The following is a 25,859-nucleotide window of genomic DNA, read 5'->3' as shown; positions in this document are numbered from 1 at the left end:
CTTCCAACCCAAACCATTCTATGATTCTATGGCTAAAGTAAAAAGTAATCTTTAATACTGGTAAATGAAAGCAGTTAGAAGAGACTGTTCCTGGAAATAAGTTTTGTCTGGTGGCAGAAGTTATGTATCCATGATTATACATTTAAAATTTATTATGGAAATTATAAAACCATAGTTGTAGATGTTTATTTTCATGCTAACTTTGGCATTTTGTCTTGACACATACCTACAGAGTATTCTCTATGCTGCTTTTTTATCCTTGTATATCCATACTGATCTCTTAACTCTTTCATCCCCAAAGTCCCTTCTACTTCACCAGTTACATTAACTGTAGCTGTTTGTACTATATTCTCTTTACTTACAAATTTTACTGGCTTTTTAAAATATTTTATTAAAAAAACAAATAGGAAGTAGTTAAGTTTGCAGGGTGCTGTAACATAAAGCAATGAAACGTGAAACGTTCAGTATTCAGAATACTGGTGTTTATACGAATTGGAGACAGATGGTTTTCTGAAAGTAGTTTCAGTGTCTGACTGAAAGGATAAAATGGAAAAAACCCACCAATCTCCTTGCTGAAATTGGAGGGGGGGGGGGGGTGTTAGTTAGTCATTAAACTACTTACATGCTGCATCAGTAGCTCCTCCACACGTTAAAACAAAAATACTGTCTTCGCAGTTGCATTTATGTAATTCTGGTAAGAAAGGGAAAAATGTGAAGGATGGGAAAACTGAAGAATTTTCTTATTCTTGTAGGCCTATCATGGCCACCATCAAGCTCTGGAAGTGCTGGTGCAGTCGCTGCTGGACCTTGATGTGAGGAATAATAATGGAAGGACACCACTGGATCTTGCTGCCTTTAAGGGACATGTGGAATGTGTAGATGTGCTCATTAATCAGGGAGCATCAATCTTGGTGAAAGATTATGTTGTAAAGAGGACCCCAATACATGCTGCAGGTATGTTCTAACCGCCAACCTCTAAAGTTTTGGCTTTGGAATTGGATAGTCTTCATGTTTAGAAGTCGGTATCGTTAACGTGCTAAGAAATGGTGTTTAGGAATAGGTGATGACTTAAGGTGTATGCTGTGCTGAAAAGGGTGTAACAAAGCAGTTGTGAGTAGAAACTGGTATTGACCCAATAAGTCATCTCAGCTTGAAGAGTGCTGTTCCGTGCTGCTTTCTGGAAGGGTGTGTTGTCCTTGTCCATTCAGCTAGCTAGCCTAGCTGTGCTGATAGGGGTAAGTGACATTCCTGTTTCTCTCCTCATCTTTCTTGCAGCCCAAACTGTGGGCCCAAATTTAGATATGTGAATTGTGTTCCGTGTCTTGGCAGTAAAATACTTCTAAAAATGACTGGAGTCTTGGAGAATTTTGTCAGTTTAAGAAGAGACATGAAAACTATACTTTGGGCTTTTTCCAGGGATTTAAATGACTCCTTTAGTGTTTTCAAAATAACAGCAATCCTTTGCAAAATTTTCTCGCTGTGTTTCCTAGAAAACTTGTATAAACCTACCTGTCTCAAAGTCTAGCATTCATACTATATTCTTGGTTTTTTCTCTCTTTGAAAACAGGCTTATTTAAAGTGACATTTATAGTTATGGTGTTGTAATAATGTTGCAGTAAAAAGAGCATTATGTGCAAATCATCATCATTCTAACCACTTAATTTGTTGTCCATAAGCACAAGCTGTATTCTTCTATTTGATTTAGCTTCTCCTAACTTCTGTTAACATTTCTGTCAGCTAGAGAAGCATGAATTGTTACTGTTCTTATGTGGACTGAATACAGCAGCTGCATGTCAGAAATAATTTCCCTGCCAACAAGCAATCATTTCTCTTTCATGAGTTGCATTTAAATGTGATTTCTCAAATTTTGTTTCTTTTCTTTTTTTTTTTTAACAGCTTGGTTAATTACTTCTATGCATTACATTTCCTTCCCCTCTTTCTAAATTTGATTTCAGTTGTTATTTCATAACCACACTTGCTAGCAAAATCAGTTTATGATTGGCTAAGTATGTGTTTACCTGTGCCTTAAAACAAGCAAAAGTTATGCTAATTACTATATTTATTTATTCCTCCTTGTGGGTGTTGTATAAGCTTATATTCTAATTATGGTTAATGTGTGCAACCTCATCTATATGTAAAAAACAAATACCTGTTAGCAACTGACAGTTGGAATCAATTACTTTTAATACTATACAGTTGATAATGCCTGATCTCTGAAATAATTTTCTAGTGTTCATAGCTTTTGGTTTTAGTTTAAGCTATAGCGAAGGTAAAGCTGTACAGTGGGTTCTCAAGCTAACAGGCTTTAGTCTGAGCAGGTTACTGTTTGCTTGAGCTGTACATTCAAAGGCAATTAATGTATTTTTATCATGTTTTACAGCTACGAATGGTCATTCAGAATGTCTGCGGCTATTGATAGGAAATGCAGAACCACAGAACGCGGTGGACATTCAAGATGGAAATGGACAGTGAGTTTAAGCGATACACATTCTGTTCTTCACAAGTTACTGCGTTTTATAAAATGAAAACCTAAATATTTTACATTGGTGATTTTTAATTTATTATTTTAAAGAGAGATTATATTTGAACTAGGACAAAATGCGGCTGTATTTTGCAATAAATGTAATGTTAGTGGTGAAAATATTCTTGTTCAGTTGGGAGGAAACTGAAATGTTTCTTACTGTCCAGATGCTGACAATATGGATTCTAGTAACTTAATCAGGACGTTGGAATTAGGGGGTATTAATTTATTTTCTTGAATCTAAAAAGCAAATATCAGTGGCATTCTCGGAGTGTAGGTAGTGCTAGAGATCATTGATGATGTAAATTTTAACAGCGTTGTCTAGAAGGATAGTAGTTGTTCTGTTTCAGCTGAGTGCTGGTCTGTTATATTACCATGTAGATTACACTTTATTTCCCTCTCTGCTTAGGACTCCTCTGATGTTGTCAGTTCTCAATGGGCACACTGACTGCGTTTATTCACTCCTTAACAAAGGAGCAAATGTAGATGCCAAAGATAAGTGGGGAAGGACAGCATTACACAGAGGGGTAAGAGAATATTCCTTTTCTGTCCTTTCTGGTTTTATACATACTACTTTCACATACAGACTTAATATGTAGTGTTAATGATTTCTCATTATTCTCATTTTGCCATTCTTAGTTTTTAATTGTCTTTTTAGTCACTTTCAAAAGGCTAGTTTTTGCCTGTTTGCTACATACACTCAGAATTCTTCTGGGCTTCCAGATAGAGTCTCTTAATTTTGCTGTGAAGTGTTGACTGGAGAGGTCCTAGAGTGCAGCTTTTTGTTACGGGGTGGACATAGTGTTAATGGGAGGAAAAAGTGTGACGCATGCCATATGCCATTTTATTTTTTTTATAGTCTCTGCCAGATAAGGCAGTTGAATGAGCCTTAGAGATTAGCAGTTCATTCAGCGTTATTCCAAGAAATTTTTCTGTCATCAGTACATAATACATTGCCATTTTTCCAACAGAATGGCTGTTTCCAGGAATAAAAACACTAACTGTGCTTATTTTATTGTTACTTAAAAATATAACAAATTGCCTGAAGTTTGCTTGCTGTAGTTACATGTCTTGGCTTATAGACATGAATATTTGCAAACTTGCTGTTTCCTGTCTCTCTCTTGCAGGCAGTTACAGGGCATGAGGAATGTGTGGAAGCCTTGCTTCAACATGGTGCTAAGTCCTTACTGCGAGACTGTAGGGGGCGAACCCCTATACACTTGTCGGCTGCATGCGGACATATAGGTGTTCTAGGAGCTCTCCTGCAGTCGGCTACATCTGCAGATGCAGTACCTGCAATAGCAGACAATCACGGCTATACATCACTGCATTGGGCCTGCTATAATGGTAAAATATGTTAAAGTTAAAATACAGGTCTAAATGTCTTTCTTGATACTGAGATAGAAGTTATTACAGCTTATAAAAGCAACACAAAAGTCTGTCCTCTTTCAGTTTGTAGTAGTCAATGTGACGATGTGACAGACAGGATATCTTGAGAGGGAATGCGTTAACATCTAACACATGAGGTTTTTATTTTTGTGCTACGTTTTTGTTACAAACTGCCTTCTTATCCCTTAAGGAATCTTTCAAGAAATGCAGCATGGTACCTGTGAATAGAAATGTGCCACACATCCCCAAAAAATAACCTTCACAGGGAGTCTTGGGAGGAGGAATGATTTCAGATTAAATCTTTTTTTTAAATTTGCTTCAAATCATCCTTGATAGGCATAAGAAGCTAAAGTATATCAAAGTGATTCAATAAGAATTTATTTTTTCTTCACTGATACTATTCTTGGATTTGTGGGTGAGGGAGGCCTTAAAAGGTAGGAAATTCATTCAGTTGCTAAAGATTTTTGTTCTGTGTGCTCATTTCTGACATGGTAGAGGTTTTCATTTATTTCACCTCTGAGATATGCGATAGAGAAAGATCAAGAAGTAAGGGTTAAGAGCTTCATCTTACCAATTAATTTTAAGTGAATAACTAACTAGACTGTCTTTACAGCTGAAGTGACTGGGTAATACGCTGATAATTTGAACTAGAATAACATCTCTTTATCACATGCATAAAATTAAACTTTTACAGCTTGGTCTATTTTCAGAGTGACCACAGTGTCTGAATAAAGCAGAACTGAAATACACTTGACCTGTAGAATGAAAATTTGACAGGACTTCTGAAAATACAAATCTTCAGACATCAGTGAATGCTGAACGAAGGTTCTCTGCACATGTGCATCGATGATCAAACAGATAGTTAGAATTGGTAGCTACCTGTACAGCGGCAGGCTATAGAATTTTGAATATAATAGTATGATAGGTTGAACATGTTCTTTTTAAGCCTTTGTTACACTGTTGACTTGGGTTTTCTTCAGGTTTAGCAAGACAGTGGAACAAAAATAACCCTCGAATGGCAGAGATGTTTTCATGTAGATTAACTGGTGAATGTACAGAAGAGTTTGAAATGTGGAGGTGTAAAGAACTGAAGTGTTCTGGATGGCCTTCAGACAGCATGAGATCCCTTCTAAATTTCACAAAGTTTACAGTGTTGAATGTCAGTTTGATTTTTCAGGATTCTAAAAATGTCTTAGTTCCTAAATGTAGGCCCTATCAAATATAACTAGGGTGTCTTTGAAGCTTTCAAATAAAATATTGCTTAATCTAATTTACATACTTTTTGTTGTAATCCATAAGTAGACCTTTTTCCTAATACCTAACTCTTACATTTGCATTAGGTCATGACAGTTGTGTAGAGCTCCTCCTGGAACAGGAAGTTTTCCAGAAAATGGAAGGAAATTCTTTCAGTCCCTTGCATTGTGCTGTGTAAGGAAGTGCAAAATTATTCTTCATCAGTTTCATTGCTGTATTTAACTAAAGATTTATCATTCTGTAAATAACAGCCTGTTTAATTCATTATAGGATAAATGACAATGAAGGTGCTGCAGAAATGTTAATTGATACACTAGGTGCTGGTATTGTAAATTCAACAGATTCAAAAGGAAGGTAAGAGTCTAAACGCACAGTGGTGTAATGTAATAGTGGCTCTGCTAAATCGGCAATCATTTGGGGTTTTTGTATTCGCTACTTCTGTTAATTCCCCATTGCCCTTGTTTTATTCTTTGAAGATTTTTTTTTATTTCTATTCTAGAAATAAATTTTAGATTTTTAAAAATCCTGTTCTGATTCAATAAACTTGAATTGGCTTTTTATTATATAGGCAAGTTTGAGCATGTTTTAAATTGTATCGCTTTGTGGGTAGTATTTTATGCAGATTTAATTTTTCTGAATCAAATTTTATCTCTCGTATAACTACACAGAGGGAATTGAAGGTGACTTTCTAAAGGCAGCAGTCACAACTCCAGCAATACTGATTTCAAAGGATCAGTGGGAGGGGCTGCCCAGTCTTTGGTATCTGCAGGATCACAGTCAGGATACACCTTTTAATAACGTAGAAAGCGTGGCTAAACATGGCCGCATTTTCTTTTGATCTGTTGTAGAACTCCTCTTCATGCAGCAGCTTTTACAGATCACGTTGAGTGTCTCCAGCTCCTGCTCAGTCACAATGCTCAAGTAAATGCTGTAGATTCTTCTGGGAAAACACCTTTAATGATGGCTGCAGAAAATGGACAGACGAATACAGTTGGTAAAGAGAAAGCTTTATGTATTTCTGCTGTTCGGTTTGTTAATCTTACTTATTAGGGTAAAATTGCCTTCTAGTTAATATTCTTGTGGGTATATTTTGTCAAAATTATGTTTTCATTTCGCACAAATGTAAGCCAGTGAGACTTTAAGGAATACGCTTTTAGTTAATACAAATCTTTATTTCCCCAGAGGTGCTGGTTAGCAGTGCTAAAGCTGATCTGACTTTGCAAGACAGTTCCAAGAACACAGCACTCCATTTGGCTTGCAGCAAGGTGTGTAGTCTGACTTACCAGTGCTGAGCTTTGTCTTATCGAGCACTGTTTGCGAATTACTCTGAAAGGGCAGTCAAAGCAATTTTTGAAGAGTATTTGTTATATGACAGATGTTTGTTCTGTATTAAGGGTCATGAAACTAGTGCCTTGTTAATACTGGAGAAGATTACGGATAGAAACCTCATCAATGCCACCAATGCAGCCTTGCAAACGTACGTATCAGCAGTGAGTGTGTTTCGCAGATGAGGTTTTGGTGTGTATCTGGCTCATAAAGAGGAATATTTTTCCGGTTTTCTTTCCAAATTGGTTGATGTAATTGCTTAATAGGTACTAAGAGTTGAACTGACTTGAAGTGAAATGGTGTTTTGCTCATACTTAAAGTTCTAGTTTTAGCTTGGTGAAAGGGACGATAAATCAGTCTTACAGTATTGTGATTCAGGGAATCCTGTGTGGAATTACTGGAATCCACTGAGATTACCTGTAAACCAATATTTTTCTGTTTTATAATTTATCTAATTTTTCAGTTAAAATTCAATTCAGTTAGTAACTCATTCAAGGCAAACTAAGACTTGCTCTTCAAAGCTAGCTAATAAAAAGACAAACCCTAGCTGAAGTGTGCTTTTATTCTTCAGCATGCTTTCTGTTAGCAAGACACCTATTCGTACTAGGTTGAAAGACTATTTTCTATTAAATATTATGGAGAATACAGTATTAATGCTTCCTAAAGATCTTCTCTCAAGTCATATTAAGCCTATTTTGTTAGCCTGATCATAAGGAAAACTTAAACATGTAGCGATACATCATACTGGGGAATATGTATCAGGATGGACTATTAAAATGACTCTTCTGCATTTTTTCCTTTTAAAGAATGTGTTTGTGTTATAAGCAATATCTGACACCTGTTATTAGCTGAGTTATGTACATGAATTGTCAGACTGCTTTAATAATGCTGTCACAGAGCATTTAGGAAAAAAAACACTGCAACTTGTAAGCAACTGGTGTATTTCTCTGGCCTTGCATCCCTTCTGGCATCTGGCACATTAATTCAAACAGTTTTAAGAATCTCAGAATGAATGAAAAGCAAGCTAAAGCAGAAGGGAAGTAAGCTGATGATTCTGCTCCGTGCTGAGTGGTGGTAGGGTTTTATTTAAGCCAGTGAGAATCAATTTTGAAAACGTGTTGCATTTGAAAAACATACAATTAGAATATTTAAGGTAAAGCTACACTTTCCTTGATAGATCAAGTCACCTCAAAATAGAGTTATGGTTAATAGTTTGAGGTTTTGAAAAGTAATCTGCAATCTGCTTTTCTTGCTTCATGCATTATGCTGTCAAGTAATTATTTTTTATCTCTAGTCACAATGGAATGTAGTGGTTTCTAAAAGGCAGATTGATGAAATGCTTCTGCATCTCTTACAAGCATTTACATGCAATAAAATGTGACTATCATTCTGCTGTTAGGATTCTACTGATTATTGCCAGAGATATGCAGTAACTCAGATGCGACGGTATCTGTTACAGCAGTTCAGTGAAGGATTTATCAACAGCAGGGTACTAGCTGTTTCTTGACTTTTTAACATGATAAAGTTCATAACAAGGCAGGTCTTTTTGAGAAGCAGCTTCCTCGCCGTGTGGTGCCATAAAAAGAAGAAAGTGCCCGATTGTTACTGTACAGTTTCTTTGCAGTAAGAAAAGAGATTTGCTGGTTTTCTCATCTTAGTTATTTATATGATGTGTAAATAACATACAAGTGTAAGTACTTCAATAATCATTTAACTAGAGCAAGCTACTGATCTTACTTAGCATCTTGTTCTAAGGTTTATATATAAGTTTGCTTGTCTTCACAGACCTCTGCATGTTGCTGCTCGGAATGGACTCACGGTTGTAGTTCAAGAACTTTTAGGGAAGGGAGCAAGTGTACTTGCTGTAGATGAAAATGGTAAGAAAGATTTAACTTTGTTTCCCCATAACGATCTGTGGTTTCAAACTCGACTCACTGAAAAGCAATAACCCTTTGGAAATTTCCTAAGAGCCTCACAGTAGGTTCCCCCATAGGAAAAAATGCGTCAGTGTGGCTCCTTTTAGCAAAGCAGCAGAAGTGGAAGAAGAGTGAAAACTTTCAGACAATGCAGGTCACAGCACAGAAATGTTTGGTTTGCGTTTGTAGTTTTGTAGTGTATACCCTATAAATACATGAGCTGTGGCGTACTGAAACCGGTCAGAAAAACATAATGCTCAAAGGAAAATAGAACTTTCAGCTGTTAAGAAGCTGGTTTGACTTGCTATTCGTTTTGTCACGGTAGGTATATTGGTGTTAACTTTTTAAAGTATGAATCACAGATCTCAGTTACTGGTCTCAAGCTTCTGGCCCTTTAGAGTTTTTTGGCACATAGAAGTCAGAAATAAGTGCTTCATCACAGAGAACAAATCCTGTACCTTGTAAGAGCAAACAAAAATTAAATCCGACTTCTTATTTGCGTGTTTTTGTGTGGACATCTGTGGTGCTCCAAAGCTGTGCTTTTAAAAGCGTAAGAGCTCCTGCTCTTATGCCGTACCCCGATGAGTCTTAAACGAAAGCAGTAGCTGGGGTGGAGTTTTTTGGCTTTTTGGTTTTGGTTTGTTTTATTTTGTCTTTTCCCAGAAGGGGTGTGCCTAATTAATAGTTTTCATTATGTTTCCAGTTTGGAAAGTTTTTCCTCTCTTAGTGTTTACTGTGACTTTCTCTGTGTGTTTCTCAAATTACACTGCTTAAAGCAACATGGGTGATTTAAAGATCATTCCTTGCCTAAAACAGGGGACAGGGTAACTGCTAAATAACCTCCCTAAAGTGAAAAGATTGGAAAAGAATCTTTTTGATTTCTGTTTCTCATCACAAGAATGCTAACTGGAGATGTTTGTATTTTTGGGGCTTTCCATGTGCAGCCAGGCAGTCCTGTGTTAGGGTGGATCTTTGACATAGCAGAGAAAACAGCTGTTTGTATAGAAGTCGCAGTTCTCTGGCAGGCTGGGGATCCAACTGCAGCATGTTAAAACTTCTTTTTAATGCGGCTCATATTTTAAAATTTAAAGTAACTCTGAGCGCTGCCTAATCTTCTTCCTCACTGTGGTTCTTCTCTTTCTAATAGCAGTTGCTTTGTTTATAAAACTTTAACCAGCCTTGAGAGTATTCATAATGAAATCTCGTCCTGTTGGATGAGTGTGCCAGTGTAAAGAACACAGCATGTGCAAAGTGATGAGTACTTTGAGTTGTGAGAGAGCAAGGGAAACTTCTGTGGGATTTATCAATCGATTTCACCTGTCATTGTCATTTTTTCTTAATTCCTAGAAGTATTAGTGTATCAGCAGACTTGCTAAACTTGTTGCAAAAGTCTCCTTGATTTCCACAGTGTATCTTTTACATTAAATGGAAAGGCTGGTGGTAGTGATAGCCAGGTTCTGCTTTAGGTCTGCTTGTCTTTGATTTTAGCATTTTATAAGTGTTTCTAAAGAAAAAAAAATTACATACGTTTATTGAATTCTAATAAAGTGAAAATATAGGAGAAACTTTAATTATTTTTTTTTCGTTGTTAGGAAGGATTAAAAGAGTATGATTCGTGCATTTTTGGTGATAAAAGCAATCTGTTTAGCAAAGCAGACTGAAGAAGTAGGTGCTGGAATATTTGTCATCACAACGGTGACATTCTCTTACTTTAGCATAGCTCAGATAAGTACAGTGATCTGCCACACAAGCTTGGCACTTCAGATAGATGAAATTGGAGGTAGAGTTTGAGTTGGTATTTTACATGGACGTGTGTCTTGATGTACGGAGCACGTAACCAGCAGAACCTCAGCTGGTATGGAGGGGTGATCCCCATTTTGTGTTTGAAGTTGTCCCTTTCTGTATAGGCTGCATTGACCGTTTTTACAAGCAGTCTCTATTTGGATCTGTATCTTGTATAAAACTACTTAATAGTCCTCTGCTGCTATATCTGGGCTACAGAAAATTACTGAAAAACATGAGCTTTGGGAAAAAACCTAACGTTACTCCAGATCTCTGCATTTCAGTTTTAAATATCTTACAAATTGTTTATAAACTCTAGATTTGAAGTCATACTGGTTTTGTTACAGAGCATCTCTTAATGCGATGAGTTCACTTTGAGATGTTTAAGAACTGATGTCTTTGGAAAAAAAAGTAATCCTCTTGGTTCTCGAAAGATTAACTGCAGCTGAAACAGCAAGTTAACTGTCTGGTGTACCTCCAAAAGTAGTCATGTCTAGGGTTTGTTCTCAGTTCTGTGTCAGTTCTCACTCAAATCTTTCAGTTCTCTTCCCATGTTTCCACAACTGTCTTGATGAAACTTCGCCATCACTCACATCTACAAAAGTTCTGTTGAATTTTTCATCATTCACGCAAGTTTTGCCTGTCTTAAAAGAACTAGGTTTTTCTTTTGACCCCAGCTGAAGTTTTATTTTCGGTCACTCAAACAACTTTTCAAGGTTTTTTTTGGTTTGGGTGTTTTCCCTGATATTTAACTTCTTAGGCTAGCTGAACTTCCTGGTACTGTCTGCCTCTTGTCGTATTAATGTGCACAGCAGTAGTGAAATGAGACATTCTGTAACTCTAGAGACCGACATAGCGTGGAGGTTTCTCTTATTTTCTGGGTTCATCATTACAGTGATGGCTGGCCTTTCAAGCTTTAAAAAAAAAAAAATAAATTTTTTTTTTCTTATGCCTAGTTCCTTTCCAAGCCTTCCTTTACCCATATTCTAGTTTATATTGGAGACCTCCAGTTTTCTGGAAGGAATTTTTCTTGTAAATGGTTACGAGATGACTCATGCCTCAGATGACTTTCTTCTCTTTCCCAAATGTAAGGCTTCATTCAGTTTATCTTGAGAACTGTCTTTGCACTGACGGCATTAATAACCCTCTGATTTTCCTGTAGGCGCCTTCGTGGTGACTCCCAAGCCCCAGGGGAGGGAGCAGCTCTGCCTCTGGACAGGGGGAATCCCGGTCTTAAGTCTGTGTCCACCACTAAGGCTCTGGTTTCTGTTATGCTGCTCCTCCCTCTGCTTCTGTTGCCCTGTCTATAAGCGAAGATAAGGATTATTTTTTTTCGTCCTTTGAAAGCTTACGCAAATACAAATACAGATTATGGGGAACATCGTATGTTCATGCCTGAACATGAGCCAGCAGTGTGCCCAGGTGGCCAAGGCGGCCAACAGCATCCTGGCCTGTATCAGAAATCGTGTGGCCAGCAGGAGTAGGGAAGTGATCGTGCCCCTGTACTTGGCATTGGTGAGGCCACACCTCAAGTACTGTGTGCAGTTTTGGGCCCCTCTCTACAAAAAAAGACACTGAGATGCTGGAGCGTGTCCAGAGAAGGGCAACGAAGCTGGTGAAGGGTCTGGAGAACAGGTCTTGTGAGGAGCGGCTGAGGGAACTGGGGTTGTTTAGCCTGGAGAAAAGGAGGCTGAGGGGAGACCTTATCGCTGTCTACAACTACCTGAAAGGAGGTTGTAGTGAGGTGGGGGTTGGTCTCTTCTCCCAAGTAACTAATGACAGGACGAGAGGTGATGGCCTTGACTTGTGCCAGGGGAGACTTAGATTGGATATTAGGAAAAATTTCTTCAGTGAAAGAGTTGGTTAGACATTGGAACAGGCTGCCCAGGGAGGTGGTGGAGTCACTATCCCTGGAGGTGTTCAAAAGACGTGTAGATGTGGTGCTTAGGGACATGGTTTAGTGGTGGGCTTGGTAGTGTTAGGATAATGGTGGAACCTGATGGTCTTAAAGGTCTTCTCCAGCCAAAGTGATTCTATGATTCTATATGATAACTGAGTATTTCAGTGGAGTTGGTACTTTGACCAACATCTTACTAAAAGAACATTTGAAGTATTGATACCTATTGTTGCCCTGACACATGAATAATCAGTTTGCAGTTGCTTAAGGGATATGAAAATATAATTTGTTCCTATAATTTTAAAATAATATAGGCAAAATGAAAGTGGTGCAGGACACAGATGTCAGTCTTTCATGGTGCAAGCAGTTATTTCATTTTGCTATGTCTAAGGCAAGAATATCTCATTCCTAGTTATGAAAGCCAGAAGCTTAAGATCTACAGTTGAATATTTGTATAAATACTGGGTTTAGAGAACTTTTAAAAGAAGCAAGTAATCTGTTTAATCTTTACCTTGGCCTTTAATGTTTTTTATGATGAACTGGGATGCTCAAAGGTAGCTGGTGACTGCTTGTTTTTCTTCTTTGAGCTTTTATCAAGTCATGTTAATGAAAGAAATGGTGTTGAGTATGGCCAGCTTGAATAAACTTACTTTGTGTGTCACCTTACCTTCATACAATGTCCAGCAACTGTAGATATTAAACTGTGTGCATTTGAGGGCCAATGCCAAGCCTTCTGTTCTGCCTGGCGTGCCTGAAAGGCAGTCTTCATCCAGGAGTAGCAAGCTCTGGCCCCTGCTTCTAAATCCTCTCAAAATGTACCTCTTCTGCAGACTGTCACTGTTAACTCTGTGCTATTTAAGTGCCGTGATACCTCACTCACAATGAAAACATTTGCTGCGTTGCACTTCTGTAAGGCCCTAGTGCATGGTCAGCTGGTGCGTTTTGTGCTTGAATTACCTGTGTTTCCTTGGATTGCGTGCTCCTTTGGGCAGGGACTGTTGTCTTACTGTGTTCCAAGCATCAAGCACAAGTCTGTCCTGAGCAAATAACAGTTCAGCTGCAAGACTTTCTGGGCCCTGCTTGCTGTTTTCTTCATTTCTAGCTACAGTTAATTTCCATAATGTGCCTACTTGTTTAAAACTTCTGTGCAATGGTACAACACGAGAACTACTCCTGAGCTGTATCTTAGCACTTGACCTGGACCTACTTCTATGATAAAGATGATTAGTGGTTGAAACACTTGCTGGTAGAACAGGCATTGCCTCGTTTTCCATGCCTTCTGAAGGTCTGGATAGAAACCCATCATGCACTTTGCTTTAAAGCCATCTGTTATTTAGAATTACTTGTTTGCGTTTTGCCTGGATGTTGTACACCTTTAAGTTGTGGACTGGGGGTAGTGCAGGACTTCAGGCTTCCAAAGGTACCTGAACATGAGTCTTCCTGTTCAGCTCATCAGCAGCCAGCATGCAGCGAGAAGTACTGCAGGGGTGCTACAAGGTGACCTGGTGTAAGAGTCGGTCTGTGACACCTGGCCACCCGCCTCTGTGTGGAGCCAGGTAGAGGGGACTTCGCTCTTGGCAGCAGAACTGGCTGTTATCTGTGGTTGTACTTGGGGGACTGCCCTGCTTCTGGAGCTGCTCTTGTCACCACCGACTGCAGTGCCTGGGTGTTGTAGATACACGCTGAGACCTGTGCCAGAACTTACCCTCAGGAGCCTTGCAGAATCATCAAGGCTAAAGCCAGAGAGAGGAGCAGGGTGCGGATCTCCACTGAGGAGAATTTGAAGCATTTTCCGTGGCATTTAATGAGTGCGGGCAAGGACACAGGGAAAGGGGAAGCTGCAAAAGGAAAAGTGCTGGAGGATTATTAGAGTTGCAGTTACCCAGGAGAGATTTCACAGCTACATGACCTGACTGCAAATCATTCCACAGCCAGAGAGCTCCTGCATTTGGGGCTGTCCCAGTAGCATTGCCTGGCAGCAGGTGTTTGGCCAGTTGGGCAACCAGGAGGTGTAGTTTGTCTCTGCAAGTCCTGGCCTACTAATCCAGCCGGCATTTCCTCAAACTTCTGTGGATTTCTTAATTGATACAGCTCAAATAAAAGTTAGACATTGGCTTTATAGTTTATATTGCTGTATGTTGTAATAAAGTATAGGTTGATTGAGGTTGTATACTCTGCCTTTTCAATTAACTGCCCCTGATGCTTTAGGCAGCTTGTTACTGAGATTGGACAGTCTTATTAAAATAACTGTCTGTGATGAACAGCTGTGTGGGAGCTCCTGGTTGAAGAAGTATTTAACATACTGAGCTGTAGTTCCTGCAGTGGCTCTCTAGCAAATGCCTCACCCATCACTGGGCAACCCATCATTAGTTGTCTCTCCTCACCCAGGTAACTCCCTCGCCATTTTCAAGTCCAGGCTTTTCTCACTGGCCTAGAGTGTCTGAGTGTGCTTAACAAAGCAATCACATCTCTCTTACAAAGCCGAAGCCCACTAACTTCTGGGTTGTTTTTGTAACCAAAAGTTTAAAAACTCTGATAATGAATTAATGAATTTAATTTTATGTTTTGTTCTTTTTTTTAAACAGTGCAGAACTAAGCAATATAAAATACTTTTGCAGCTGAAAGATGACATGATCTTGGGAGAAATTTTTACATTGTCTTTATTTTAAATGAAAGTTTTGTTTTTTCTTGCCTTTCTAGGTTACACGCCAGCTCTGGCCTGTGCACCCAATAAGGATGTGGCCGATTGCCTAGCTCTCATTCTGGCCACAATGATGCCCGTTTCATCGAGCAGCACATTACCTTCCCTTACATTCAATGCCATTAATCATTACACCAACACCTCAAAAACTGTCACCTTCGATTCCTTGCCGATCATGAGGAGTGACCATAGCTCTTACTGTACTTTCAACAACATTGGCAGGGAAGGTGGCTACCCGTATGCAGAAGAAGACGAACTCAATGACTCGGACTCTGAGACCTATTAGAAGCTACAGTTTGTAGGTCTGAAGAGTGAACCCTCACGCTGGAAGGTCAGACTTGTGCTATCCTAAAGGTATCAGTGTTTGAATACAGAACGAGGACAGACCTTTGAGAAGACGTTTTTTATTGTGGTTGCAGATTAAAAAAAAAAAAATCAGTGAGACTCTAGGAGGATTTTTAAGAGCATATTTTGCAGAAGAAGCATACATTCTTGAATAAGTACTTGGAATCCATGGCAAAAAAAAAAAAAAAAAAATGTCAAAACTGTTTTATTTAACTGTATTCTACCATTCTGTTTCTGGTGCCAGGAGTAATTTCTGCAGACTGGGCACCCTACTTGGTGTAAATGAACAACACTATTGTACAACACAAAGGATGCTAGATTTAAATATTACCAATAAAATGAAAACCATTTTGAAGGCAATAAATGAGTTTGGTACAGTAGGCATTGTTTGTGCTGCAAATTGCCAAAGGACCAAATAACTTAAAGATTTTTTTTTTTAATTAAATATGTTTTTGTGAAAACTGGAATAGGTTATTTGAGAAGTTGTTTCAACCAAACCTTAATTACTTCTGGAAAAGAAGCTTAGATTTGGTTTTAAATGTTGGGGTTTTTTTAATCATCTGAAAGCCTTCCGACACTATTAAATGTACCATGAAAGAAAGCAGATGTACTCTTAAGTTTTGTTTTCTTTTTCTTTTAGGTGAAATGAAAACGAACTTGTCATACTTTTATAATACTAAAATTAAACCAGCTAACAAGGTGAAGTCAGGGTGAAAAATGTACAGTGTAATAAACAAGGGAAGGGGTGGGAGTTGTGGGAGGGAAGCAGTAATTGTTGCACAGTTTTAGATTATTTTTTTTTTAACTTTTGGGTTTTGGATTGAGATTTTTTTTTTAATTTAAAAATACACTAATAACTTGGAAACTATGAAACTGCATAAAAAATTTAAATGAAATGTCTTGATAACCCTGTTGTGGCTGAGAGTCCTTTCCAATAATTTGTCCACTTCCTTACATCATAAATTTGTATGTAAGATTAAAATTGTATATCCCTATCACTTTTTTTTTTTTAATCCTGGAGTTGCAAGGGGGGGAGGCGAGTTTAAAAGTATATTTCCCTATTAGAGAAAAAAGTACAGTGTCTGGTCTGTGGGAAGAGCTGTGTATCTTTGTTGTGCGCCATTTAGAAAATAAACAGCAGAAACAGGTCCCTGTAATGTAGTTCAGACTTGCCCAAATATTATTATTTTTTAATTTATAACAGACTACTGTGGGGTTTTTTAATTGCCTGAAGAATGAAAAACTGACATAAGTAAGCTGAAGTTTTGTCTGTTAAATATGAATATTTACTTTATTTGGCTCTGCTTTAACTATAACTGTTACTTTTCAAGTGGATTTGTTTATGTACATGCAAGGAATCCTTGCATGTCCTGGTAAAGTACAAATAAATTACTACAAACTGATTCAAATTTCCTTTTTATCCTTTTTGTATTGTGAAACTGGAAATCTTTATGATACTGTAAATTATCAGCTGGTTTTCTGAACATAGTGTGGAAACACGGGACAATATTTTGATCTATTTGATAATTTTGTGGGTTTTTTGAAGAATTAATGAGCATGTACATAGAAATAGTGACTGCTTGAATACTGTATTTACCTGCACTCTTTCAGTACTTCAAGATTCCTGTATATTTTATGGAGTATAATAAAACCCAAATGTGAGTTCTACTAATGAATAATTTATTTGTATCTACTAAACATTAATGACAAAGTCTCTTTGTTTGAACTGGTAGAATTTATAAAATCTCCTTCACAAAGGCTTTTCCAGCATTTTAATTCTAAGGTGAAGGTGAGCTATTTAAATTTGAAGTCCTTTTAAATGTTAAATTACTTCATTATTCCTTTAGGCTTCCTTTTTAAGTATTACTTTCTTAACCATTTCTGCCTCTGTTCATTGTTTACCTCTGCAGTATGTTTGTAAGCAGAATTAGGTGACTTCAGGGAGATCGTGATTTCTGTCCTTTCTTCCCTCTGAGCCTTTCAAGCATGGGCTGTGTGGAGTGATGCCTGTGCCTCACTGAGCCCGCAGGCGGCCTCAGCAGATCCGTCCGGGCCTGCCTGGAGGCCCCCTGCACGCACGTACCTACAAGGGTGGAAGCAGCACAGACCCGCTTTTCCTGACCCGCCTGTGGAGGCTCTGACTCGGCAGGCCCCGTAGCTGCCCGCTGGTTGACAGCCACGGCGGCGTGTTTCTGTTGGCGAAACCGTCCGAGCTTTGCTGCTCCAAAGGAACTGCGAGAAGGCGATTAGTGATGGGCCTTTCCGCTCTCCTGCTTGACTCCAGGGCGGCCTGCTACCCTGGAGCGGTGTCCGTAGCCATAGGGCAGTCTGTAGGAGGGGACGCTCCAGTCTTACCTGAAAAATTCACAGGGCAGCAGAGACTGAGAACTGTCCATGTTGACTGTGTGCCTGGGTGACAGAGGAGGGAAAGCTCAGAAGGCATTGGGTTAAAGGTTAACGGATTTGGATATGGAATACAGGCAAATGCAGAAAATGGGGCTGTTGAACACCTTTGTTTCTGTGTGTCAGTCAAATTGTGCCTCTCTCCCATTTCATTACTACTCGCCTTTTGAGGAAGATTTTTTTTGCTGCATTAAATTGCATTAAGTTTTGTGAACTTCTTAGAGCTAAAGATCTGCCTGTCTTTGTTACAAATTCTTAATTCTGTTTAGGAATTCAGAGTTACACGATTTGGGTGTCTCGTCCATCTCATCATCAGAATTTATTCAGTGAGCCTGTAGATTGCAATTTGCAGGTATTTGGTTGTTCCTAGTTAAAAAGCCGACGTTACCACCTGGCAGTGGGGGTAGGACAGTAATTGTACCCTGTAAGTGATAACTGGGACTATTACTAGACTATGGTCTTACTCAAAAAATGGAACATGGTTTGTTTAAAGAACCTGCCACTGTGGTCAGAGACCACTTTCTTAATGAGAGGTCAAGGAACAGAAGGTTCCTTGTTTCTGCAAAACAAATAACGCTGTCTGTGGCTGGTGGGGGCTTTTTATTTAAACAACCGCCACCTCAGTGGAGGCCTGTTCATTTCCAGAAAATGATACTGAAACCTCGATCTTTCCGAAAGTAATCCTCCCCTATTTGTACAGGCATGGGGGGCACAGTTATTGTTACAACCCTCATCCAAACAATCTCTGGGATTTTCACCAAGAGCGCAGGGTGAGCTGTGGCTGGACCACTGAAACTGTACAGGTGTTAGAATAAAAGAAATGCTTTTTGTCCTGAAAAAAGAAAAATCTAATGGTCTTCAGGAATGAGAACAACCACCTCTGCTCAGCTTTCTGTGAACTCTGACTTCTGGGGTGTTTTAGGGGTTTTTCAGTTCTCAGGATAAATGTTCTGCAGGAGAAGATGCCACATTACTATTGACCTCCCAGGCTCTTACTTTTAGAGGGTAGTGTGGTCATGTAAATGCTGGATGACCTTAAAATGAAGAATCAGTCTGTCTTCCCCCCACCCCCCAAGTGACCCCAAAAATCCAAAATGTTTTTTGTGTAATTTCTTAAAAATCTTGACACCGCTGTGTCCCCTGCTTTGTATTTCCTCCTATTACTCTTTCTTGCTTCCCCACCCCTAGATATCTCCCAAATAATCATATATTTGGAACAATCAGAGCTAGAAATACACACTCTTTAAACTTGGATCTTGGTTGTACTGGGTTGAGTTTTTTCTGGTTGTGTATTTTCTTGTTTAAAATTGTGACTTGTCTACCAGGCTAAAGAATTAATAAATGTTTGGTTAAAAAAAGTTAATATTTAAAAATTAATTACTTCAAAGTTTTGCTCCTTTTAGTGTCTACACAAAGGGCGCTAAAGATCCCAAAGCTGTTACCTAAGCTGTATGGAAGATGACTAAAAAGGAGCATGAGATAAACGTTTACAGATACTTCAACCCAATAATTCTGGTTTTGAGAGGAATTAGCCTTCATGTCTTGCCCAGAGATTATGTCCATTTAAAGGCAACAACTGCTGTAGTAATCCAGAATAACATGTCCTATTTATATTCTAGTTGGGGGGGGGGGGGTAAGAGATAAAGAGATGTTCACTAAATCCATTTGGTTGGAGATAACACAAGTGTTCTGGTAGCTCAGCTTTATTGCCAAAAAAAAAACCCAACAAAAGCCCACCACCACTTTGTGGTGACCTTTCTGTTAATCATGCAGTAACTGGGCGAGCGGACAGGCCTGCAGACAGACTGTAAGCACCATGAACACTGTACAAAGGACTGCTGTCCAGCACGTAATCATGGAACATTTTTAACAGTGCCGGGGGAGCCCATACTACTTAATTCCATGTTTGGACAAGTGTTCATGGTGACGGCAGTTCTGGAGACCTGGAGGACTGCTCTTTGGCTCAGCGTACCGCAGGGCAGGTGAGGGAGCGAGGTGGGCTTCCCTGGCTGCAGCTGAAGGAGCAGCAGGAGGAGCTGGCAGGAATACCTTCCTCATCTCCCCTCACTTAGCTCTGCTGATGGTACGTACTCCCTTCCCAAAAGAAATGCCATTGTGGTTTTTGGTTAAAAAGCATTGGTTCCTGATAAAGGTAATTCCTGATAGTCCAGTCCTGGTTGGAATCAGACTAATAACCTTGAAGGGCCTTTATAATCTCTTAAGTGGTTTAAACACCACTTCTGTAGGTCTGGATTTAAAATCAGCAAAATCCATTTTAATATCGGGGATAAGTAAGCATTTAAATTCTTGAAGTTGGTCCAGCAAATTCATATAAATCCTTAAATCCAAGACTGACTGGTAATTATTGCCTATTGTAGTAATCACACAATGGTTTGTGATGACTTCCTTATAATCCTTTAATATGCTGCAGAAGCTGATGGGAGAGTTGAATTCTTTCAGATTAGGATCAACCCCCTTTTGTTTTATAAATCTAGCTGTGACTAAATTGGACAAGATAAGAATTTATAAAACATGGGTCTTCTCTACAGACTGAAACCTGAGATGTTCCATGTGAAGAGACACAATGTAGGCCTCTTAGCTAGTAGCATTGGCTTTTTTATTTTTCTGGAGTACTTTTCTCGCTATAATATCCATATGCTTTGAAGAACGCCAAGTGCAAAGGAATCACTGTGCAGTAATTTGAAATGGCAAAACAACTGGTTATTCTTAAGAAAATACCCTGTTGTTATAGCTATAATGATCTGAGCCTTGTCACAAAACCCCCTTTGGTTTACTGCTTAACAGAAGCAAGCACCTGGCTGGACATTGTAAAAGTCACCCAGGCCCCTGGTCTGATCCATGTGTCCTCTCATACTTACTGACAGAAAAACTCTGAAATGGCTGCCTTGGAAAGAGCGTTTCCTTCAGTCATCTACAGCCCAGGAAGATTGTGACAGTGTTTTGGTTTCCTTTCCCTGCGGGAAAAATAGTTCCAGATGTGACCAAAATTTTCAAGCTGTGAGGTTTTTCCTGTCTCTGCAACTCATCTCACAACTGAACATTCCAGACGGGGAAGAAGAGGAGTGTCTCTGCTGCAAGACTTGAAGATTTCTTGCAACTCTCCAAGGCTGTATCCCAGTCTCTTTGGCACTGTTATTTGTCTTAAATAAAGCAGTGTCTACATTACCCATGTTTCCCTGGTGCTGTGAGTTATTTTATGCTAGGACAGACTGAGCTCCCTCCATTCCATGCTACGTTTCAGCAATTTTCAAGCCAAAGGTGGAAAAGGAGTCTTGCAGTATTTCACCATGTAACTGTAAACACAGTTGAGTAATATGAAACCTAACAAGCCTTTCAAGCTATCTTAATATTGTTAGTATTGAAAGAGGAGAAAAACACCTTACATATTCTCTTTCTTTTTTTTTTTTTTTTTCCATTAAAATTGCAATAGAAGCAACCAGAAATTCACAGCAGAACAAAACAAAGCCCCGCTTCCAAGCCTTGTCAAACAACAGATGTGCAGGTTTTCTTGCTGTACCTGGGAGCTGACTTTTGAAGAAAGCTTAAAACTCTTGAGGTCTCAAGTATTCTTTTATGTTAAAAGGATAGAGAGATACCTTAAATAGTTTTAAAGCAAAATCTAAGGATTCATGTCCTATCCTGTCATATATCTCCTGTCCCTTCCCAAACTTTGTTATTCAAGCTGTTTTCTTAAAATCTTAAAAATCTTTCTTAGAACCTATTAACATCTTACTGAATTCAACCCTTCTCTTCTACCAAGAGCATGTTTGCTGTTCTGTGGGTACCACTAACTATTGTCTCTGACTTCTGTGTTGCCTATATCCACCCTCCCAGCGGAGGGAGGAAGGAGAGCACAGTGAATCTCTGAAGCACTTCCATTGCTGTTGACCATTAAAAACAGGGTGACAACTCTCACTTCAACCTGTGAGTATTTGGGGCTTTCATTTGTCGCTGCGTTTTTTGTTTTGGTTTGGTTTTTTTTAAACCGTAATGTAACAGGTCTGCATGGCAAGGTTTTGGTAGCAGGAGGCTTACGGGGTGGCTTCTGTACAAAGCTGATAGAAGTTTCCCCTATGTCAGGTATAGCCAATGCCAGCCGGCTTTAAGACGGACTCGCTGCTGGCCAAGGCCGAGCCCATCAGCGACAGCGTTTTTCGCCTCTGTGATAACGTATTTAACAGAGTGAAAAAGTTGTTGCGCAGCAGTAATTGCAGCGAGTGAGAGGAGTGTGGATATGTGAGAGAAACATCCTGCAGATACCAAGGTCAGTGAAGAAGGAGGGGGAGGAGATGCTCCAGGCGCCGGAGCAGCGATTCCCCTGCGGCCTGTGGTGAAGACCATGGTGAAGCTGGCTGTGCCCCTGGAGCCCATGGGCAGTGGAGCAGATGACTGCCTACACCCTGTGGAGGGCCCCCACGTCGGAGTAGGTGGATACCTGAAGGAAGCTGTGACCTTGTGGGAAGCCTGCACCGGAGCAGGCTCCTGGCAGGACCTGTGGCCCGTGGAGAGAGAGAAGCCCACGCTGGAGCAGGTTTGCTGCCAGAGACCCCATGAGGGGGGCTCACGTCGGAGCAGTCAGTTCCTGAAGGACTGCACGCCATGGAGGAGACCCACGTTGGAGCAATTCATGAAGGACTGAACCTGTGGGAAGACTCACGGAGAAGTCATGGAGGACTTTCTCCTGTGAGGGGGACCCCACATTGGAGCAGGGGAAACGTGTGAGGAATCCTCCCGCTGAGGAGGAAGGAGCGGCAGAAAATAACAGTGATGAACTGACCCCAACCCCCATTCCCTGTTTTCCCCCTGTGCCGCTGGGGGGAGGAGGGAGAGAGATCGGGATCAAAGTTATGCCCGGGAAAGGAGGGAGGGGTGGGGGTGAAGGTGTTTTAAGATTTGGTTTTATTTCTCATTACTCCTCTCTGAGTTAAATGGTAATAAATTACATTTTCCTGTAGTCGAGTCTTGTTTGCCCGTGACGGTAAATGCTGAGTGATCTCCCTGTCCTTATCTCAACCCCACAAGACTGTTGGGTTTTTTTTTTTCCTCTCCCCAGTCCAGTTGAGGAGGGGGAGTGATAGAATGGCTTTGGTGGGCACCTGGCATCTGGCCACGGTCAACCCACCACACCTACATAAATGGAGGAGGAGGGGTAGTTCTTTCTAGACACTGAATCTGCTTGTGCACCATGGTGGTGGTTAGGCATTGTTCAGGTCCTCTTTCTGTAACAGTTCTGAAAACGTAATTTTCTTCAGTTGGCTCCTTTTTTCGCTTCAAATGGTTTGTCTGAAGCAGCCAAAGAGGGCAATAAAGTTTTTCACATTGGTCCTCTTGGGTGTTCTGTGATGCTGGGTTGTTCATTAAATACCTGGGCAAGACCATGCTGTGCCTCCTGACGATGGCCTCCTTACTTCTGTGTTGGTTGCAGGAGGCTCTTGAAGCTCAGTCACTTCAGTCCAGTTCATTTCACCTGTACAGCTCTGCCTCAACAAGCTTACGCCCACTTGTGCACTGTGAACATCTTTGTTCCAAACAGATCGTCCCAGGCTGTCACCAGTTCCTCAGCCCATTCACGTGCCTCTCAGTAACTGAACTTCAGCATCCCTTTTGCCAAATGTTCCTTCGATGTGGTTTCTTGCTGTAACCAGAGTATCCCCACATCAACCTGGGAAACTCACCGGCCACATGAATCCCAAGGCAGCAGATCCCTTAGGAAGAAACCCATAACACCTCTGACTTGTGTGCTGTTACCCCTGCCTGGACAGACCATTTCTGTGGTTGTCTTCCCCTGCCTGGGGGCAGTGTCAAGGCCCTTTAAAGACATCAGCCCCTGCCATCTGTCTCAGGCAGGATGCTCCTTTGGTGTCAGTACCCATTTCCAAATCCCAATTTCACTTAAGTCAAGAGACTGAGTGATTTAAAGCTGTTCTAGACCTGGGCTGTACTTCCCGTATGTCAAAAGATCTTTGTGTTCTGGTTTGGTTTTTTTGCTCTCACAGATGGAAGCTGTTCAGGAAGCTTCAACAGAACTGTTTACATCCACCGAAGAGATATTAGACGACGGGCTGCGTTGCAGTATGCTACGAGTCTGCCTATGTGAACATCAGCCTCGCTGAAGGCTTCTCGCGCCTCCCCGGTATGCGGTACGTAGCTTCCCTCACGTGAGCACGGGGTTGTTTTGGAACGGCGCTGGGATTGCTGTTCCAGCACAGGCTTCCGGAAGTCACAGATCCGCGGTAGCAAGTGTGGCAGGTTACTGCCTGGTCACCCTGTTTCAGAACGGATGCATTTGGTGTCACTCGAAGATTGGGATGGGGGGCAGAGTTACTTATTGGTAATTCTTCACCGTGTCTAGTGCTGTCCCACTTTTCCCACTGTCTCCCTGTTAAAGGCTGCTTTTTGGGGTGAAGGGAACAAGGTATGAGAACACACTCTCATACTTACACCCGCTCTTCTCAGGGAAGAGGCAGAGGAACGTGCCCTGTGCAAACGGTAAGGCCAGAAGGTCTTGTTTTCTAATAGTTTTGTCATACCCAAAGTTAGAATAGCTCTGTGGAACACACTTTGCAAGTATCTCACAGATTAATACTTTTTTTTTTTTTCCTTAAGTATAAGAAATATAACATTATACACTTTCTTTAGCCTAATTTATTGTGATAATGCTGGTCTGCTTTGCAACTAACACCAAACCAGTATTTAGTGCAAGAGGCTGTGTGTTTTTCAGCCTGCAAAGTGGAGTGGGGAGGCGTGTCCTGAGAGCTGAAATTCTCCAGCCTTTCGTTGTTCCTTTCTGTTAGACCTGGTCATATGGTACTAGAACCAGAAGCACAAGTAAGCACCACGAATGCTCTTCTGTTCTGTCCTGCATGTTCTGGAATTTGTGCAGCATTCAGTAAGAATGCTGCCATGGGTGCCAAAGAATTAATGATTTTTAATAACCCTGCAGTGGGATGGCCTACTTTCACATCAGCACATTTATGTCCAATTAGATACATACATTCTCCTCTCCATAGTTCTGTCCACTATATGCTGCAGGATAAACAAACCTGTTGTGTTGCTGTATTAAAGCTGAGTGTGACAGGGTCCTGGCTCACAGTAGTATATATATAGCTTGGAGAAGGAAGGTTTGGTAGAGCCCTTGATCATTGATACTTATGTTCTTATTTTGTGTAAATATTTAAGAAATCTTGAGGCAGAAATTCAGCAATTTCTTGGTTGTTTTGCTTTCTGAAACCAGAAAGTGAGTTCATTCAAAGCAGGAGCTTATTTAGCACCATTCAGTACACATACTAGTAGCTGCCAGAGTGGTTTGAGTTTGAACAAATCTTGGAACCAGCTTGGACCAAGAGAGACTCGCAGCTCTCCTGTTAGTGCTCCACTCCTTTTGGCCTGAATAACAGACTGAGCAACTGGAATGCAGGTACTCGGCAAAGGAACAGTTGTGTTTATTCCATTACCCAACAGCTATTACGCAGGCGAAGTCATAACAGCCAGTAAGACACACACAAAATTATATTGAGAATAAATTATCTTCTCTGAATTTAACCCCAGATTAATAACCTTTGAATATTCTCTTCACAACTTCTTCACTGCAGTAGAACAGCTTGTCACTAAGCACAGTAGTTATAGCACTTCATCTCGTTATTGCTCTGGAAAGAACGGTTGTGTTTTACCCATTTAGCAGCAAACCTGCCATCTGGCACATGAAGTATTTATGTAAAAACCTTGCCGTCCCACAGCTTTTCATAGCTTTTGCTGAATGAATGTAAGATGTCTTAAAGTCAAAACAGTCTCGAAATGACCTCTCTTTTAAATGGGCAAAGCGAAAGTACTTAAACAGTACATAACATAGTCGTTCGTATTTATTGATGATGTTTTCTTTAAACACAATTCCTTGCACAGTAGGCTGGAAATTGTGTCTTAGTGCAATCTAGTTTTTCACAATCGTTTGATATCCTCTTCCCCAGAATAGCTGTTCCGTAGATGTTCACAACTGTAACATTCAGTTACTGTCAAAAGTATATGAGAAAACTCACTGAGTTTTCTAACAGGACTACAGACAACCAAGTGGCCAGTAAATGGGAAGGATTTCAGCTGGGAGGTTTTGACTCTAAGAAAAAAGCAAAAATCATGGCACCCTAACCAGAAATCAAAACCTCACCACGTACAAGCTCTACGTATGTATACGTATGTATTTTCATGCATGTCATGCACGGTACTTGTGTCTTCGTTCCCTTTCCTAGTTTTCTTCATTTTGCAATGGTTCTCCATTCCACTCGCTTCTGTACTCCTAGCCAGGACCCCAGA

At 40.3% G+C, this 25,859-nt stretch overlaps 1 protein-coding gene across 5 annotated transcripts in view; it reads left to right on the top strand.

The window, feature by feature from the left end:
- ANKRD28 (ankyrin repeat domain 28) overlaps nucleotides 1–16,799 on the top strand; it is a 126,816-nt gene extending 110,017 nt beyond the window's left edge. For 4 of the 5 annotated variants that reach the window (XM_086468135.1, XM_086468137.1, XM_086468133.1 and 1 more), the window contains exons 18-28: nucleotides 753–954; nucleotides 2,381–2,468; nucleotides 2,931–3,048; nucleotides 3,649–3,868; nucleotides 5,251–5,338; nucleotides 5,435–5,518; nucleotides 6,013–6,158; nucleotides 6,347–6,429; nucleotides 6,559–6,641; nucleotides 8,276–8,367; nucleotides 14,786–16,799. In XM_086468135.1, coding sequence (XP_086324261.1) covers nucleotides 753–954; nucleotides 2,381–2,468; nucleotides 2,931–3,048; nucleotides 3,649–3,868; nucleotides 5,251–5,338; nucleotides 5,435–5,518; nucleotides 6,013–6,158; nucleotides 6,347–6,429; nucleotides 6,559–6,641; nucleotides 8,276–8,367; nucleotides 14,786–15,072 — 1,491 coding nt within the window. In that variant the 3' untranslated portion in view covers nucleotides 15,073–16,799. Of the gene's footprint in view, nucleotides 1–752; nucleotides 955–2,380; nucleotides 2,469–2,930; nucleotides 3,049–3,648; nucleotides 3,869–5,250; nucleotides 5,339–5,434; nucleotides 5,519–6,012; nucleotides 6,159–6,346; nucleotides 6,430–6,558; nucleotides 6,642–8,275; nucleotides 8,368–14,785 lie in introns of those variants that run through there. The other variant, XM_086468136.1, reaches the window with a different exon arrangement.
- The last annotated feature ends 9,060 nt before the right edge of the window (nucleotides 16,800–25,859 follow it).

The sequence above is a fragment of the Leptosomus discolor genome, chromosome 7, assembly GCF_034619465.1.
Source record: "Leptosomus discolor isolate bLepDis1 chromosome 7, bLepDis1.hap2, whole genome shotgun sequence".
In the NCBI taxonomy this organism is placed as follows: Eukaryota; Metazoa; Chordata; class Aves; order Leptosomiformes; family Leptosomidae; genus Leptosomus; species Leptosomus discolor.
The sequence above is the reverse complement of the archived record's forward strand: the minus strand, read 5'-3'. Positions and strand labels throughout refer to the sequence as shown.